Below are 16,359 nucleotides of genomic sequence, written 5' to 3' on the forward strand. Positions count from 1 at the left end.
TATTTACCATTTACATGTGCTAACTTCACTGCTTTTGGGGTTTGTACATAACCACATACCGTATTTCCTTGAATTGCCGCCGGGTATATAAGTATGCGCCTGCCCAGAATTATTGCCGGGTTAAACTCGTTTCCCAAAATAATTAGCACATGTTTGGCATTACCACCGGCTCAAACTCGTTTCGCCAAATAATTAGCATATGCCTAGAATTTCCACCGGGTCAAACTCGTCACGTCACGAGTGATATTTCACCTGTCATCATTTTCAAAGTGGAGGAGGCTGATTTGAATCATTTGAAATCGCATAAAGGGAAGATGATTAAGAGCTATTCAGTAGGATTTAAGGTCCAAGCTATTGAATATGCTAAAAAGAACAGTAAGCAGCTATGTTTTATTAATATACCATAGCTGCGTGTGTCAAATATGAGTCATTAAATGACTCCCGCCTCCTGGTGGTAGAGGGCGCTAGTTATCCTTCTTGTGACTACTCGGCTGCAGAAGAAGTGACAACAAGCAGCAAGAGTGAGCAGCGATCCTTTATTTTTTCCTCTTGTTTGCACTTTTAACATGGAGGATTACATATCTAAAATAAAACAGTTTTCTAAACTGGACTTTCAATGGAAGCAGGAGGTAATAAAGGAAGATCTCCATCAAGACGGAGAGACTTTTAAAACTGAAGAAAGATAAGGAAGACTTGTATAAACAAGTTATCGATGCTTTTGATCGGAAGGAGCTGCGCATGGACTTCATTTATAAGTAAAGGTAAGACCATAATGACGTTTTTTTTATTAAATGTGCTTTTCATGATGGTATCCTTACATCACACTCAAATTTTTAAGCGCAGGCCTAAATTTACCACATGCCTTTGGTAAGCGCTGGAGTGAGAAGAGGTTTTAAAATAATTAGCGCCCCGTCGGCAATTCAAGGAAATACGGTAATTATTTTCCCTTGTGGTTGATCAGGTGTGTTTAAAACAGGGTGGAGACAGAAAGTGTGTGGAAATGCTCGGGCGGTGGTCTACCTCTTCGTCCTTGGCGGTGAAGTGCGGCGCCTCCATCTTGTTGGTGGCCATCATGACCGCCACCATGTCTTTGCCGTTCATGATGGGCACGGCCAGGACGTTCTTGGTGGTGTACTCCGTCAGATGGTCCACAAAGTTGCTGAAGTGAGGATCCTGAAGGGGCGGGGACAAAAGCAGAAGTTGGACCAATCAGACTTTCAACTTCACTAAAGTGATTACACGCCGTCCATCCGAGGGAACGCTGCCAGCAACGACCGAGTGTGGTCCTCAGCAAAATGACCAACATGGTTTTTGCAGGGCCGATACTAATACAGATTATTAGTAGTCATAGAGGCCGATAACAGATATTTTCAGCCAATATTAATGTTATAATAATTGTTTCTAAATTATCACAAAAAACTTTGTATTACATTGTGTTCCTGACAAGAAGACAAAAGGCTGTCTTTGTAACAAACCAAGAAGAAGACTCGTAAAACTCCACTGGGACTTCAAAGCGGACAGATGGCCGGATCTGCCCAACTTCCACAGGAACTCTTTTTGAACTATTTTACGAACTCTTTTTGAACTACTTTATGGAACTCTGAAATATTTTGTGGTACTCTCTTTGAACTATTTTATGGGACTCTTTTTGAACTATTTTATGGGACTCTTTTTGAACTATTTGACGAACTCTTTTCGAACTGTTCGAAAAGAACTGAGTGCGGCTCAAGTATATACCGGTGCGCTTTATTTTTCAAAAATAGGCACATTTTTATTCTTAAATTAGTTTTTAAAAATAAAAAAATCTGCTCCAGCTAAAAACAGAACTTTTCTCAAGAAAGAAGAAGAATAATGAACTTTATTGTCATTATATTTGCATATAACGAGATTAAAGACTCCAATTTAAGGTGCGGTAGTGGGAACAAATATGGGGTGAAATAAATGACATAAGAGGTGACAAAGGAAAAACTAAAAATTGAAATAAACAGACTACTATCCAATAAAAATAATAAGCAATAAGGCCAACGTGCTGGTGCTTGAGCAGTGTTAATTACTTTTAACTTAAATAATTTTTTAAATATTAAATACTGGTATCTTATGTGTTTATATTGTATCTGCTAAAGTGAAATTTCTTGTAGTTTAAAAAAAAAAGAGAAAAAGGCTGGTACTCATTTTCTTTATACTGCCAATTTTGGTTCGGCCGGTTTCTCGTCCTCAGGCAAGGAAAGACAAAAACCTGCGACTTCTCTGGAGACAAAGTCCTTTGTTTGACCAGAGCGTCTGTCAGCTTTTTAGGACGTAATCTTTGTCACTCCACAGCCCCAAAAAGGAAGTGGTTTAATGTGTTTACTCAGTGAACCTGGCCTCCAGTGTGACCTGCGGCTGTAATCTGGGATCGCTCTAATTCAGGACAGATTACCCGCTTGAGCCAGAGGTGTTTGAGTGTCAATGATGCGGTCACTCTGAGGACAAGGAGGAGTCTGGAAGGGCCTCATCAGAAGATAACCTCCAGCTGACTGACTCACCAGTGATAGGTAGTAATACAACGTCTCAGCATCCCCCAGGAAGTCCGTAGACGGTGATTTAAAACTGCAGTCAGGAGACTTTAGAACTGCTCTGGTTTTTGTTGCCCCACACATTAGGAGAATGTGAGCAATCAATTTGTCATCTGCTTGGATTTGCTTGGGCTGCTGCCTTGAAACTAAGACAACACTGAGCAAACACTTCTAAATGCCAAAGGTATTAGTGATAAGAAGATTGTGTCACGTGGTGTCGCCCCCTGGCGGCCATGAAGGAACGTCGTGGAAGGCTGGGAGGATGAGAATGGAGGACGATGATACTGAGTCATCGCCATTCCTTTAGTGCAAACTTGAAAGTGGAGATGTCCTGATCAGGGTTTTATGCTGACCCACCAGTTGAGGGTCAGCATAAAACTCTGATCGGCGCCTAAGGAAGAACTTCAGGTGTGCCGTGGCTGGCTTGCTGGAAGGCGAAGACGCTCGTCGAAAGAGGAGCTGACGTTATGAGGGTAACTGGACGCTTTGAAGGCCAGACATCTGAGCCACAAACGCTCAGAGGATTTGATCTGGTTCCAACAGAGCCAGCAGAGATCGGATTCTGACGTACCTGTGAGGTGCAGTGAGCGGTAGACAGGATGATGGCCGCTACAGAATCGAAAGAGATCAGTTAGGTTCGCCTTTTTTAGGGCACTCTTCGGCGATATTGAGTTTGCAGAGATTGGTATCGAGGTATAGTTTGCGAGGAATGAACTTTGTATATCAAAGGATATTCGCCTTCTTTGTAAGAGGACGTGGGATGGTCTCGGCAAGTTGGGGAGAAAGGGACCCCAATTTGGCCTCTTCATCCTGCCATCTCGTTGCCTCAAAGACTACAGTGCCCAAGGACCCGGACGATCTGCAGGATTCTTGTCGAGACGAGTTGAGCCACAATGACAGGGTCATGATGGAACAGTTTGCAGACGGCTTAGACAACTGATTTGCAATCACAGGCGATAGTCGCGGATGTCCAGTTGTCTGAACTCATCAGCCAACCTAAGGCAGCTTTGAGTGCCGCTTTCTCTACGGAGGATAAACTACTACGAGTTCCCGTCAAGGTGTGCCAACTGTGGAGGACATCATGTACCCGGAGTATCCTCCATTAGTGGTGCCACAGACTGTAGACCCAATGGTGCAGATCTGCCGGGCGCTTTCGCCTACAGAGTGGATGGTTAACCTGGCTCTTTCTAGTTGACCGTTTGTGGCCTCAGAAGGATGGGTGCTGGGGCTGGGGTGGGCATTCCTAAGGAAGACTAATCGACTCACTTTAGGGGTAGCAGGTTGAGAATTTTGATGGTCGAGAGAGTTGAGCTGCATCAGTCTTTTTTTGCCAACCGCTTTCGGACAGATAGAGTTGCGGCCGGTCTGCGTGGATCGGAGTCAGCTTGGTGGAGCAAGTCATCTGTCTTCAGAACTGCCATGGTTTCATAGTGAGCCGCCAGCAGCGTGAGACGGGTCTCTTTCAGGATGCATTTTTTGGGGTGGACCGGAGCTCTGGCAGCCTTGAACTGGGCGCTTTCAAACTTTTGGCGATTGGTAGTTGAAAGCCAGGGGGCCCAAGTTGTAGTGGTGTCGTGGAGACAGCAGAAATTGCATTGTTGGTCAGGCCAAAGAAATTTGGCACCATTAACCGCGGCCTGCCTTCAAAGCTGGGGTACTTGGATTCATCGGACAGAATTAAATGGGTTGTACTTGTATAGCGCTTTTCTACCTTCAAGGTACTCAAAGCGCTTTGACACTACTTCCACATTTACCCATTCACACACTGATGGAGGGAGCTGCCATGCAAGGCGCCAACCAGCACCCATCAGGAGCAAGGGTGAAGTGTCTTGCTCAGGACACAACGGACGTGACGAGGTTGGTACTAGGTGGGATTTGAACCAGGGACGCTCGGGTTGCGCTCGGCCACTCTACCCACTGCGCCATGCCGTCCCTGAATTCAAACCGTAAATCCCTCCCACCACTGTGTGCACCTCGTTGAGAGTCCGTCCAAGTCTCCTCCTCTCCGGAAGTGCACAAAATCACGCAGGAGAGTTTTACACGCACATGCATCGGTTGTAGACAGTCTGAAGTTGCAGGGACAGATTCTAGTTCGAATTTTGTTTTAGACTACTGGTAGCTCACATCACCACGCAAGAGGATACGCACGAAAAATGGAACATTAGATGAGCTGTCTAGAAGGAAAACAGCCACTAACCAAAGTTAGTCCAAGACTGGCCCGTAATGCCCTCCATTTTGAATACGTCAGACCATTGCCATCCTCCCAGGTGGGTATTGAGTAGACAACCAGCCGCATGGTTCACAGGCTTCATTAAATACTGTGTCAGCCAATGATGAGGCTTCTTGTAGGCTCTGCTCACCCCTCCTTTCTTTGAATCCCGTCATTGGATCTGGAGGGCTTGACTGTTAGATTTGTCTTCCGGGGTTTTATTTCCTAAAATACTTCATTGTAAGACAGAGACATTAACATATGTAAGTTTTTTCCATAAATGATTACTGTTACCGAGTGTGAAGCGACTGGGAGGAGAATCAGCACCTCCAAGTCCGAGTCCATGGTTCTCGCCCGGGAAAGGGTGGAGTGCCATCTCCAAGTTGGGGAGGAGACCCTGCCCCAAGTGGAGGAGTTCAAGTACCTCGGAGTCTTGTTCACGAGTGAGGGAAGAGTGAATGGTGAGATGGACAGGCGGATCGGTGCGGCGTCTTCAGTAATGCGGACGTTGTATCGATCCAGTGTGATGAAGAAGGAGCTGAACCGGAAGGCAAAGCTCTCAATTTACCGGTCGATCTACGTTCCCATCCTCACCTATGGTCATGAGCGTTGGGTCATGACCGAAAGGACAAGATCACGGGTACAAGCGGCCCAAATGAGTTTGGGTCTCTCCCTTAGAGATAGGGTGAGAAGCTCTGCCATCCGGGAGGAACTCAAAGTAAAGCTGCTGCTCCTCCACATGGAGAGGAGCCAGATGAGGTGGTTCTGGCATCTGGTCAGGATGCCACCCAAACAGCCATTGCCTTTGATGGGCACGTCCGACCGGCAGGAGGCCAAGGGGAAGACCCAGGACACGCCTCGAGATCCCCCGGGAGGAGCTGGACCTAGTGGCTGGGGAGAGGGAAATCTGGGCTCCTCTGCTTAGGCTGCTGCCCCCGCGACCCCACCTCGGATAAGCGGAAGAAAATGAATGGATGGATGGATTATTGTTGCAATATATTATAAGATGCTAAATCTGTTTAGCTCATTAGTATAACTTAATGGCCAACTTGTGATTAGCTAATAGATGTGATTTTTAAGGCCTCACTTAAAAAGCCTTAATTTTCACAAAAGCTATTTAGTGCTTTTTATCAACCTGCAAAAAAAAGAAATAAAGTTTATTATTTTTTTTACTTTTTGCTGTCTTATTGTTTATTGACTTGTTTATTTATGTACTTATATGTTTATTCATACATATAAAGCACTTTTTTTTACATTAAAAATATATATATATATATATATTAAGCTTTTTTTTTTCAAATAAATTTAAATTACATTTTAAAAAAGGACCTGTAAGCCACAAATAACAAAATGTAAAACTGTTGAAATAAAGACTCACCTTGAGGGACAACCATATTGTTTTGTTTTTTTATGGAAAATGCTATAAAATATCACTGAATATGCAGTGTGGTCCCAGAGAGGGACATACCTGGGACACATCGGGCACGTTGACCATCTTCTTGCTGGAGGCCACATGACCCACGATGCCCAAGTCCAGCGGGTAGACTATTTCACTGTCAGGCGGCACCAAGCACTCCTCAAACACAGCATCTTTGTGGACGTTAAACAACCTGGGGGGAAGAGGGGGGTGCAGGGGTTACATTCACGGCAACAACGTGAAGCAAACTGTGATGGTGTCCCGGAATAAAAGGTACATTTTAAGAGAGAAATGTATTCTAGCTTTGAATGGAATCAACATGTTACAAGGATTAAAATAACACAACATTGGGTGACCATTTGCAACAAGAATTTAAGGGAAATAAGTTGTTTTTTTACAAAGAAAAAATGGACATGTGACAGGAAATGACTGTACATTTAGGACTAAAAGCCACTACTTTTCATTTTTACACTTTGAACCCTGCGGCTTGTAAAACGGGTGCAGCTAATTTATGGATTTTTCTGTGCTGGCAGACATAATTATCAGTTATCAGTAGCCAGAGGAGCCTGTTCAGTTCTAGACTGCTTCATCCCAAGTGCAGGACTAATAGACTCAAGAACTCCTTTGTCCCACACGCCATTAGACTGTACAACTCCTCTCTGGGGCGGGGGGCAGGGGGTACTAGGATGACAGGGGATGCAAAACAATAACAGTGCAATACGTTTTCATAACATGGTCACTACTGCCTACTTTGTCTTGTTATATTCTTATTTTACTGTTATATTGTTATTCTTTTTGTAATATTTCTCTATTTTGTTTCCTTTTAAACCCCCATTATTTACTTTTTACTCTTTTTTAAATTGATCTCAACTCTGTACACTGCTGCTGGAATTTTAATTTTCCTGAAGGAACTCACCTGAAGGAATCAATAAAATACTATCTATCTATCTATCTATAATGCAAATAGTTGTGAAGAAAAAAGGAAAGCAAATGGACTAAAAAGGTGTGTTATGGCGCCATCTATTGGAGGGGTTTGCTCATTGCAGGCGTGGCAGTAACCTGTTTGGACTGAGCTTTCAACCACAAGTACAAGTGCCGTTCCATCTTCTAGTTGTGAATAGCATCTCTACTCGTATGGATCCTTCATTCAACCCTCCAGGTAACATTTGTAAGTTTTACAATGCAACTAAAACAATTCATACTTCCTAAATAGTCCCATGTGTGATGTCTGTAGGAGTGTTTTCATGCATATTTCTACCTGCTATCTTAATGTAAACAAGTTTGCGTCAACACTTCTTGTTAATGTGTGAACTCTGTGTACAAACCGACAAATACAAACTATACATAGACCCAGATATGTCGCGCTCTCATCTTAAAAGCTATTTTTTTAAATCTGTTGTCAAACAACAATTTTAGTCTTCTTAGTGTCTTATGTTGTGTTGCTTGGACACGACTCCCCGGGCCTGCAGTGATACTTAGAGAACTTAGCGGGTTTAAACATTGGTGTGCTCTGTAGTCCGGAACATGCAGTATATAGATGGACCCTGGCCGCAGTTCTGTTAGGTTCTCATCTGGACTGTGGAACCATGGCACACATGTTTGTAGCTCAGAAACTGACATTTGGGCTTAAGGTTTTATTGTTTTGTTTTTACTGTTTTGTATGTATGAAATGGATTTTAAGGTCTGCAGTAAAGATTGATGATGATGATGATGATGAAGCTACGGCTCTAGCTTAGTTGCACAGACAGCAAAGTGTTCATGCAGGTTTATAATAGTTTCTGCTGTTAGCATCCACCTGTATTCGTGTTGGCATTTAAGCTAGGTAGCGATGAGTGTCAGAACAACTTTATCGAAGTTATCACCAAACTTTGTGTTGCCATGAGTTCCCGGCGAGAAGACAAAAGCTGTCTTTGATCGTACCAAGAAGAAGGCTTGTAAAACTACACTGTGCAGGATGGGAAGCAACATGAAGGTGGTCTGTTTCTTTGATGTATTGTAATCCATATAAATATTTGGTCTTCCACTACAAAGTGGAAAAGAAGCAGGACCAGACTCCCCTCCAGGCGACCTTAGTTGAACTGTTTTACGACCTTTTCTTTGAACTGTTTGTAATCAAAGGCAATGGCTGTTTATGACCCCCGTGCCTTTAGAAACTGCTCTTGCCATGTAATCAGGGAAAGTCCAAATAAAAGATGAGGCAGACAATCTTTCGTTAGAACACGGAACACTGCAAGGGCAGAGGTGTACGCCTTTCTCCTTATTGAGCCAAATTTAATTGTGTCTCTGTTTAATTCCTTGCTTCTTGTCTTGTTTAATAGATGTGATCAGTGTTTGAACCTGACAATTAGCGCCCTTGCTGTTCAGTGAGTTTCCCACAGTGTGGTAATCAGTCGCGGTTTTACGATAAATATGAGGTGCAAAGGTAAGACGGACGGTGTGGTACCTGACCAGGGTTTATCATGAAGTCCCAATTGGAGAAGCGCTGACTAACCTGGTGGCCAGCTCGGCCACGCCGTTCCTCTGGCGGTACATGAAGAGGCTCATGCGCTGGGCCCTCATCATGAAGCTGAGGTGCTTCATCAGGTTGAAGACGGACTTCTCCATCTGCAGGTTGTCCTGGATGTCGCGCACCAGGTCGAAGAGGACCTCGCTCTCCTCCACCATGCTCAGCTGGTGGAAGTGGCTGACGTCCACCGCCGTCCTGCGGTTGTTGTCCAGCAGCTCCGACACCACCTGGGGCCTGAAGTTGACATCGTAGTAGTCTTTGGCGAACTGCGGGTTGGCGTCCAAGAACTGCTCGGCGGCGGCTGCGTCCACCATGGCTGCGAGGCGGGCACCACGTGTCAGGGAGTCCTGCGTTCAAAGGACAACCTTCACGCCTAGTCTCGGTCTAAGATTGTCATTATTACCACATCTTAACAAGTAGATGCTAATGTTAGCATGCTAACATTAGCATCTAATCAATGCTATTCACTATTTAGCACAGGGGTGTCTGCATTTGCAAATTATTCAGGTACTCACCTCAGCGTCTAATATTTTGTTACTTGAGGAATGATACCTATTAGCATGCTAACATTACAATGCTAGCTTTTTTTTCTAGCCAATTTTGCTGGTATACACCTCAGTCACATTTTAGTACTTCATGCATGCTAATGTTAGCATCATATATCTTGGTACATGACACATGTTACGGTTAGCATTTTAACATGCTAGCATTGGCATGATAGATTGATTTTCAACTAATTTAGCAGGTATATGTCTCAGTGTTATATATGTTTGTATTTCACTAATGCTAACTGTGAGCATGTTTATGGTCGCATGTTAGCATAGTACTGTTAGCATGCTAGTTTTTTAAGCTACACCACAGTCATATTTTGGTGCTTGGTCCATACTAACATTAGCAGGCTAACATCTTAAACACATTTCTCAAGTGATATGTACTGGTACTTTACGTCTGTTACAGTTACTGTTTTAACATGCTAACTTTAGCAGTCTTGATTGGTTTAATTTAGCTGGTGTACACCCTAGTCATGTTTTATTTTTTTTTGATGCATTAAAGCGTTAGCAGGCTAGCATTTTAAACAAATGTATTGGTATGAACCTCAAAGTAATATATCTTGGTATTTGATGCATGTGACAGTTAGCATTTTGACACGCTATCATTAGCATGATAGATTTTATTTTTCAACTAATTTATCACATATACATTTTAGTGTCATATCACTAATGCTAACTGTAAGCATGTTTGTGTTCCCATGTTAGCATAGTGCTGTTAGCATGCTAGTTTTTCAAGCTACATTTGCCGGCATACACCATAGTCATATTTTGGTACTTGGTCCATACTAACGTTAGCAGGCTAACATTTTCAACACATTTTTCAAGTAATATATATTGCTACTTGACGACTGTTACAGTTACCATTTTTAACATGCTAACATTAGCATGATAGATTTTATTTTTTCAACTAATTTATCACATATATATTTTAGTGTCATATCACTAATGCTAACTGTAAGCATGTTTGTGTTCCCATGTTAGCATAGTGCTGTTAGCATGCTAGTTTTTTAAGCTAAATTTGCCGGCATACATTATAGTCATATTTTGGTACTTGGTCCATACTAATGTTAGCAGGCTAACATTTTCAACACATTTTTCAAGTAATATATATTGGTACTTGACGCCTGTTACAGTTACCATTTTTAATATGCTAACATTAGCAGGCTTGATTGGTTTAATTAAGCTGGTATACACACTCGTGCTTTTTTTTTTTTTTGATGCATTAAAGCGTTAGCAGGCTATTATTTTAAGCAAATGTTTCGGTATGAACCTCAGAGTAATATATCTTGGTACTTGATGCATGTGACAGTTAGCATTTTGACACGCTATCATTAGCATGATAGATTTTATTTTTCAACTAATTTATCACATAAACATTTTAGTGTCATATCACTAATGCTAACTGTAAGCATGTTTGTGTTCCCATGTTAGCATAGTGCTGTTAGCATGCTAGTTTTTCAAGCTACATTTGCCGGCATACACCATAGTCATATTTTGGTACTTGGTCCATACTAACGTTAGCAGGCTAACATTTTCAACACATTTTTCAAGTAATATATATTGCTACTTGACGCCTGTTACAGTTACCACTTTTAACATGCTAACATTAGCATGATAGATTTTATTTTTTCAACTAATTTATCACATATACATTTTAGTGTCATATCACTAATGCTAACTGTAAGCATGTTTGTGTTCCCCTGTTAGCATAGTGCTGTTAGCATGCAAGTTTTTCAAGCTAAATTTGCCGGCATACATTATAGTCATATTTTGGTACTTGGTCCATACTAATGTTAGCAGGCTAACATTTTCAACACATTTTTCAAGTAATATATATTGGTACTTGACGCCTGTTACAGTTACCATTTTTAATATGCTAACATTAGCAGGCTTGATTGGTTTAATTAAGCTGGTATACACACTCGTCATGCTTTTTTTTTTTTTGATGCATTAAAGCGTTAGCAGGCTATTATTTTAAGCAAATGTTTCGGTATGAACCTCAGAGTAATATATCTTGGTACTTGATGCATGTGATCGTTAGCATTTTGACATGCCGTCATTAGCAAGATAGATTGAAATGTTTTTGCTAATTTATCATACATACATTTTAGTGTCATATATTTTGGTATTTAATTCATGCTAACTGTAAGCATGCTATTGTGAGTAGTGCTGTTAAAATGCTAGTTTGTTTTTAGGTCATTTAGCTCATCACTTTTGTTACTTGATGCTATCTGGTCATCGTGCTAACTGTTCAACATTCACAAGAAATGTCCATCAAAGTGGTATTTTCTAGTTCTTTGAGAGACAATCCACAGTTCTGAAGGTGATCTTTATCCAAATGGAGCCCGCATCCCTTGTTTTGTCAGTGTGTGGCCCTGGGTGGAAGAAGTCTGCCCAGCCCTGCAGTGCCTGCCAGGGTCACACACCCTATTTGGTCCCTAAAAGCTGAAGCCACACCACACACTTGGATAAAATACATTAAATAGCATGTGATGTCCAACATTTTTTGGAGTAAAAAAAGATCCTTGAAACCCAATATCTAAGTTACATTTAAACCAGTGTGGGTGGCACTGGGAGCAGGTGGGTAAAGTGTCTTCCCCAAGGACACAATGGCAGTGACTAGGATGGCGGAAGCGGGAATCGAACCTGCAACCCTCAAGTTGCTGGCACGGCCGCTCTACCAACCGAGCTATGCCGCCACTGCCAATACACACATATATACCCTATTTTTTTTCGGGGGTGCAACTTATACTCTGAAACGACTTCTGTGAAATTATTAATACATTATCGTAAAATATTTTTCTTATTCACGTAAGAGACATATCAGCAATCGTCACACACACACGTCAACAAATAAAAATTTGGCGGGGGCCAGAAGAGCATTGTGAAAAAAAGATGCTACCTGCTACTACTTGCGTACCTATGAAAATTGATCATTTCAACATTGGTGGTAACTTATGAAAACTGAGAAGGGCTGAACAAAAATGGCGATTATGAGTGACAGATTGTTTGGTAAAGGTATAGCATGTTCTATATGTTGTAGTTGTTTGAATGACTCTTAGCATGTTAGGTTAACATAGCAGGCACCTTGTCAGTTGGTTATTTAAGCCTCATTTAACGTACACTTATACAGTTGTTCACTAATCTTTATTTTACATTGCCTTTCAAATGTCTGTTCTTGGTGTTGGGTTTTATCAAATAAATTTCCCCAAAAAATGCGACTAATACTCCAGTGCGACTAATGTTTTTTTCATTCTTTATTATGCATTTTCGGCTGGTGCGACTTATACTCCGGAGTGACTTATGATCGGAAAAATACGGTGTATATATATATATATATATATATATATATATATATATATATATATATATATATATATATATATCAGTGAGCATTTGCACGGAATAAAGCAATCCCGGTGGAAACCCAAAGCAGGTACCTGATGAAGTAGTTGTGTTGCCAGTAATCCTTCTGTCCTCTCCCAGGGTCTGCAGGTGCATGAGCAGAAAGGATTACAAAGGTGCTTTTAAAGCATCACATGTGCACATAAGTCTGAGCCCAAATACAATCCTGTGATTAGCACACCTTCTTGTCTTTTGTCTCATGGCCACACTTTGCTTTTCTAATGCACATCATCATCATCATCATCATCATCATCAGCAGCGAGTGGAAGTACAACATAGTGATGTGCTGTTCCACTCGTGCTTCTTTCACATCCTATGTCATGTACAGTTCAGGCTGGCATCGCAGATACCGATCACATACTTTGTGCAGATACAAAATTAAAATGTGTCTGCTCAATTTTGAAAAGTTGTGTATTTTCTTTTTTTGTTTTGTTTCTTGTCCTGTCCAGCTTCTCAGGCAAATCACATTTGTAAATATGATTTGTAAATGGAAGTAAGTAAGTAAGCCGATACGGACATCCTCCGTATCGGCTGTACAAGTTCACTTTACAAAAAAAAAGTATGGGATACTTACCGTATTTCCTTGAATTGCCGCCGGAGCGCTAAATATTTTAAAACCTCTTCTCACTCCAGCGTTCACCAAAGGCATGCGGTAAAGGTAAGCATGCGCTAAATATTTTAAAACCTCTTCTCACTCCAGCGTTCACCAAAGGCATGCGGTAAAGGTAAGCATGCGCTAAATATTTTAAAACCTCTTCTCACTCCGGCGCTTACCAAAGGCATGCGGTAAATTTAGGCCTACGCTTATAAATTTGAGTGTGATGTAAGGATACCATCATGAAAAGCACATTTAATAAAAAAAACGTCATTATGGTCTTACCTTTACTTATAAATGAAGTCCATGCGCAGCTCCTTCCGATCAAAAGCATCGATAACTTGTTTATAGAAGTCTTCTTTATCTTTCTTCAGTTTTAAAAGTCTCTCTGTCTCAATGGAGATCTTCCTTTATTACCTCCTGCTTCGATTGAAAGTACAGTTTAGAAAACTGTTTTATTTTAGATATGTAATCCTCCATGTTAAAAGTGCAAGCAAAAGAAAACAAACACTCTTGCTGCTTGTTGTCACTTCTTCTGCAGCCGAGTAGTCGCAAGAAGGATCACTAGCGCCCTCTACCACCAGGAGGCGGGAGTCATTTAATGACTAATATTTGACACACGCAGCTACGGTATATTAATAAAACATAGCTGCTTACTGTTCTTTTTAGCATATTCAATAGCTTGGACCTTAAATCCTACTGAATAGCTCTTAATCTTCTTCCCTTTATGCGATTTCAAATGATTGAAATCAGCCTCCTCCATTTTGAAAATGATGACAGGTGAAGTGTCACTCGTGACGTGACGAGTTTGACCCGGCGGAAATTGAAGGCATATGCTAATTATTTGGCGAGACGAGTTTGACCCGGCGGAAATTCTAGACATGCGCTAATAAAAATAATATTTTGCGAAACGAGTTTGACCCGGCGGTACTTCTAAGCATGTGGTAATTATTTTGCAAAACGAGTTTGACCCGGCAGTAATTCAAGGCAGGTGCATACTATATACCCGGCGGCAATTCAAGGAAATACGGTATTTGTATTTGACTTGATTAAATTTTACTCAAAGTAAAGCCGCTGCTCCTCCACATGGAGAGGAGCCAGATGAGGTGGTTCGGGCATCTGGTCAGGATGCCACCCAAACGCCTCCCTAGGGAGGTGTTTAGGGCACGTCCAACCGGTAGGAGGCCACGGGGAAGACCCAGGACACGTTGGGAAGACTATGTCTCCCGGCTGGCCTGGGAACGCCTCGGGATCCCCCGGGAAGAGCTAGACCAAGTGGCTGGGGAGAGGGAAGTCTGGGTTTCCCTGTTTAGGCTGTTGCCACCGCGACCCGACCTCGGATAAGCGGAAGAAGATGGATGGATGGATGGATGGATTGATTAAATGTATAGTTGACAGGTAGAAAACAAAGAAGGTGTTCGGCGTTTTCCTGCTCAGATGAGCGGACTGTTGAAAATACGAATCGGGGGATTACTTTGCATGAGTAAGATTTAACATTAACATACTACTGCTTGTATTTTGTGAAAAGAATATTAGCACAGACAGAGCAAAGATCATCAATAGTACTGAAATCGTAGCCGCTAGCAAACAAGAGTATGACCATAATAGAATTACTTGTCAATGAAATTAATTACATTTAAAAATGTCCTACTTGAATAACAAAGTTGAAATAAGAGATGAAGATGAAGATTGTTCAAAATTCACCAGCCGCCCCTGATTATGATGCATTCTCATTTTAGGCAAAGTATAAGACCATACATTCTTAACAGTATAATTGTAAGCAGGAATAAGTCTTCAAGTAACAATATTCAAATACTAACATTGTTGGCAAAGACATAATTAGCTTTTATTCTGAATCCTGTAAAATGGATTGGTGGTTTTAGCTGATATAAACACTTTCAGCTGTTTATATATGTTTATGTTGAAATATTTGGCAGACACTTATCCAAAAATACATATAAAACAATCACTGTAAACATGATCATTTAAGGGAAGAATGTAATAGCAAATATGAATACAAGGTGCCAAGACAGAATAACTGCAGCAACAGAGATACAGTCTATATAAATATATCTCATGTATTCATACATTGTTTATGTAGCATGTATATATAACCTCATCATATTGTTTCTTCAACTTCAAAATAGCTGACCCCTTCTTCCCCTTCTCTGGGATTATATTCCCAGTTTTGATCTGGGACGTCTGCTCACTAATAGCTGTGTTTTTCAACCACTGTGCCGCGGCACACTAGTGTGCCATGAGATACAGTCTGTTGTGCCATGGAAGATTATCTAATTTCACCTATTTGGGTTCAAATATTTTTGCAAAACAGTAATTATAATCCGGAAATAATGTGTTGTTGTTGTTGCTGTCTAGAGCTCGGCAGAGTAACCCTGTAATACTCTTCCATATCAGTAGGTGGCAGCCGGTAGCTAATTTCTTTGTAGATGTCGGACACAGCGGGAGGCAGCGTGCAGGTAAAAAGGTGTCTAATGCCTGAACCAAAAATAAACAAAAGGTGAGTGCCTCTAAGAAAAGGCATTGAAGCTGAGGGAAGTCTATGTAGAACAAAACTAAAACTGAACTGGATACAAAGTCAACAAAAACAGAATGCTGGACGACAGCAAAGACTTACTGTGGAGCAAAGACAAAGTACATCCGAACATGACATGACAATCAAAAATGTCCCCACAGAGAAGGATAAACACAACGGAAACATTCTTGATTGTTAAAACGAAGCAGGAGTGGGGAATAGTGGTCAAGGAAGACATTAAACTGCTACAAGAAAATACCAAAAAAAGAGAAAAAGCCAACAAAATAGGAACGCAAGACATGAAGTCAAACACTACACACAGGAAAACATCAAGAAAGTTCAAAAAAGTCAGGGTGTGATGTGACAGGTGGTGACAGTACACCTACTTTGAGACAAGAGCTATAGTCATGCATGCTTGCTTATGCTTTAAAGTTGTACAGCCCTTACCTGTGTTGACCAGTTTGATGCGTGCAAATGATAGAATGTCCAGTACTGTAGAAATAGCTACACATATGAGAAAAAAGGGGATGAAAATGAGTGGTATTCAGCGAGGTAATATGAATGAAATGCGCTGTACACTTCATTGCT

The 16,359-nt window shown here is 41.4% G+C and overlaps 1 protein-coding gene across 1 annotated transcript in view; it reads right to left on the reverse strand.

The window, feature by feature from the left end:
• The window catches only part of pde6a (phosphodiesterase 6A, cGMP-specific, rod, alpha), a 110,159-nt gene that overhangs the window by 54,586 nt on the left and 39,214 nt on the right, over nt 1-16,359 (reverse strand). Inside the window, exons 3-6 of the mRNA XM_061891968.1 lie at nt 12,679-12,727; nt 8,673-9,034; nt 6,233-6,374; nt 1,021-1,173 (exon numbers count right to left, since the gene is read on the reverse strand). Of these exons, the coding sequence (XP_061747952.1) occupies nt 1,021-1,173; nt 6,233-6,374; nt 8,673-9,001 (624 nt within the window). The 5' untranslated portion in view covers nt 9,002-9,034; nt 12,679-12,727. The remainder of the gene's footprint in view (nt 1-1,020; nt 1,174-6,232; nt 6,375-8,672; nt 9,035-12,678; nt 12,728-16,359) is intronic.

Source organism: Nerophis ophidion, linkage group LG29 (genome assembly GCF_033978795.1).
Source record: "Nerophis ophidion isolate RoL-2023_Sa linkage group LG29, RoL_Noph_v1.0, whole genome shotgun sequence".
Taxonomy (NCBI): Eukaryota; Metazoa; Chordata; class Actinopteri; order Syngnathiformes; family Syngnathidae; genus Nerophis; species Nerophis ophidion.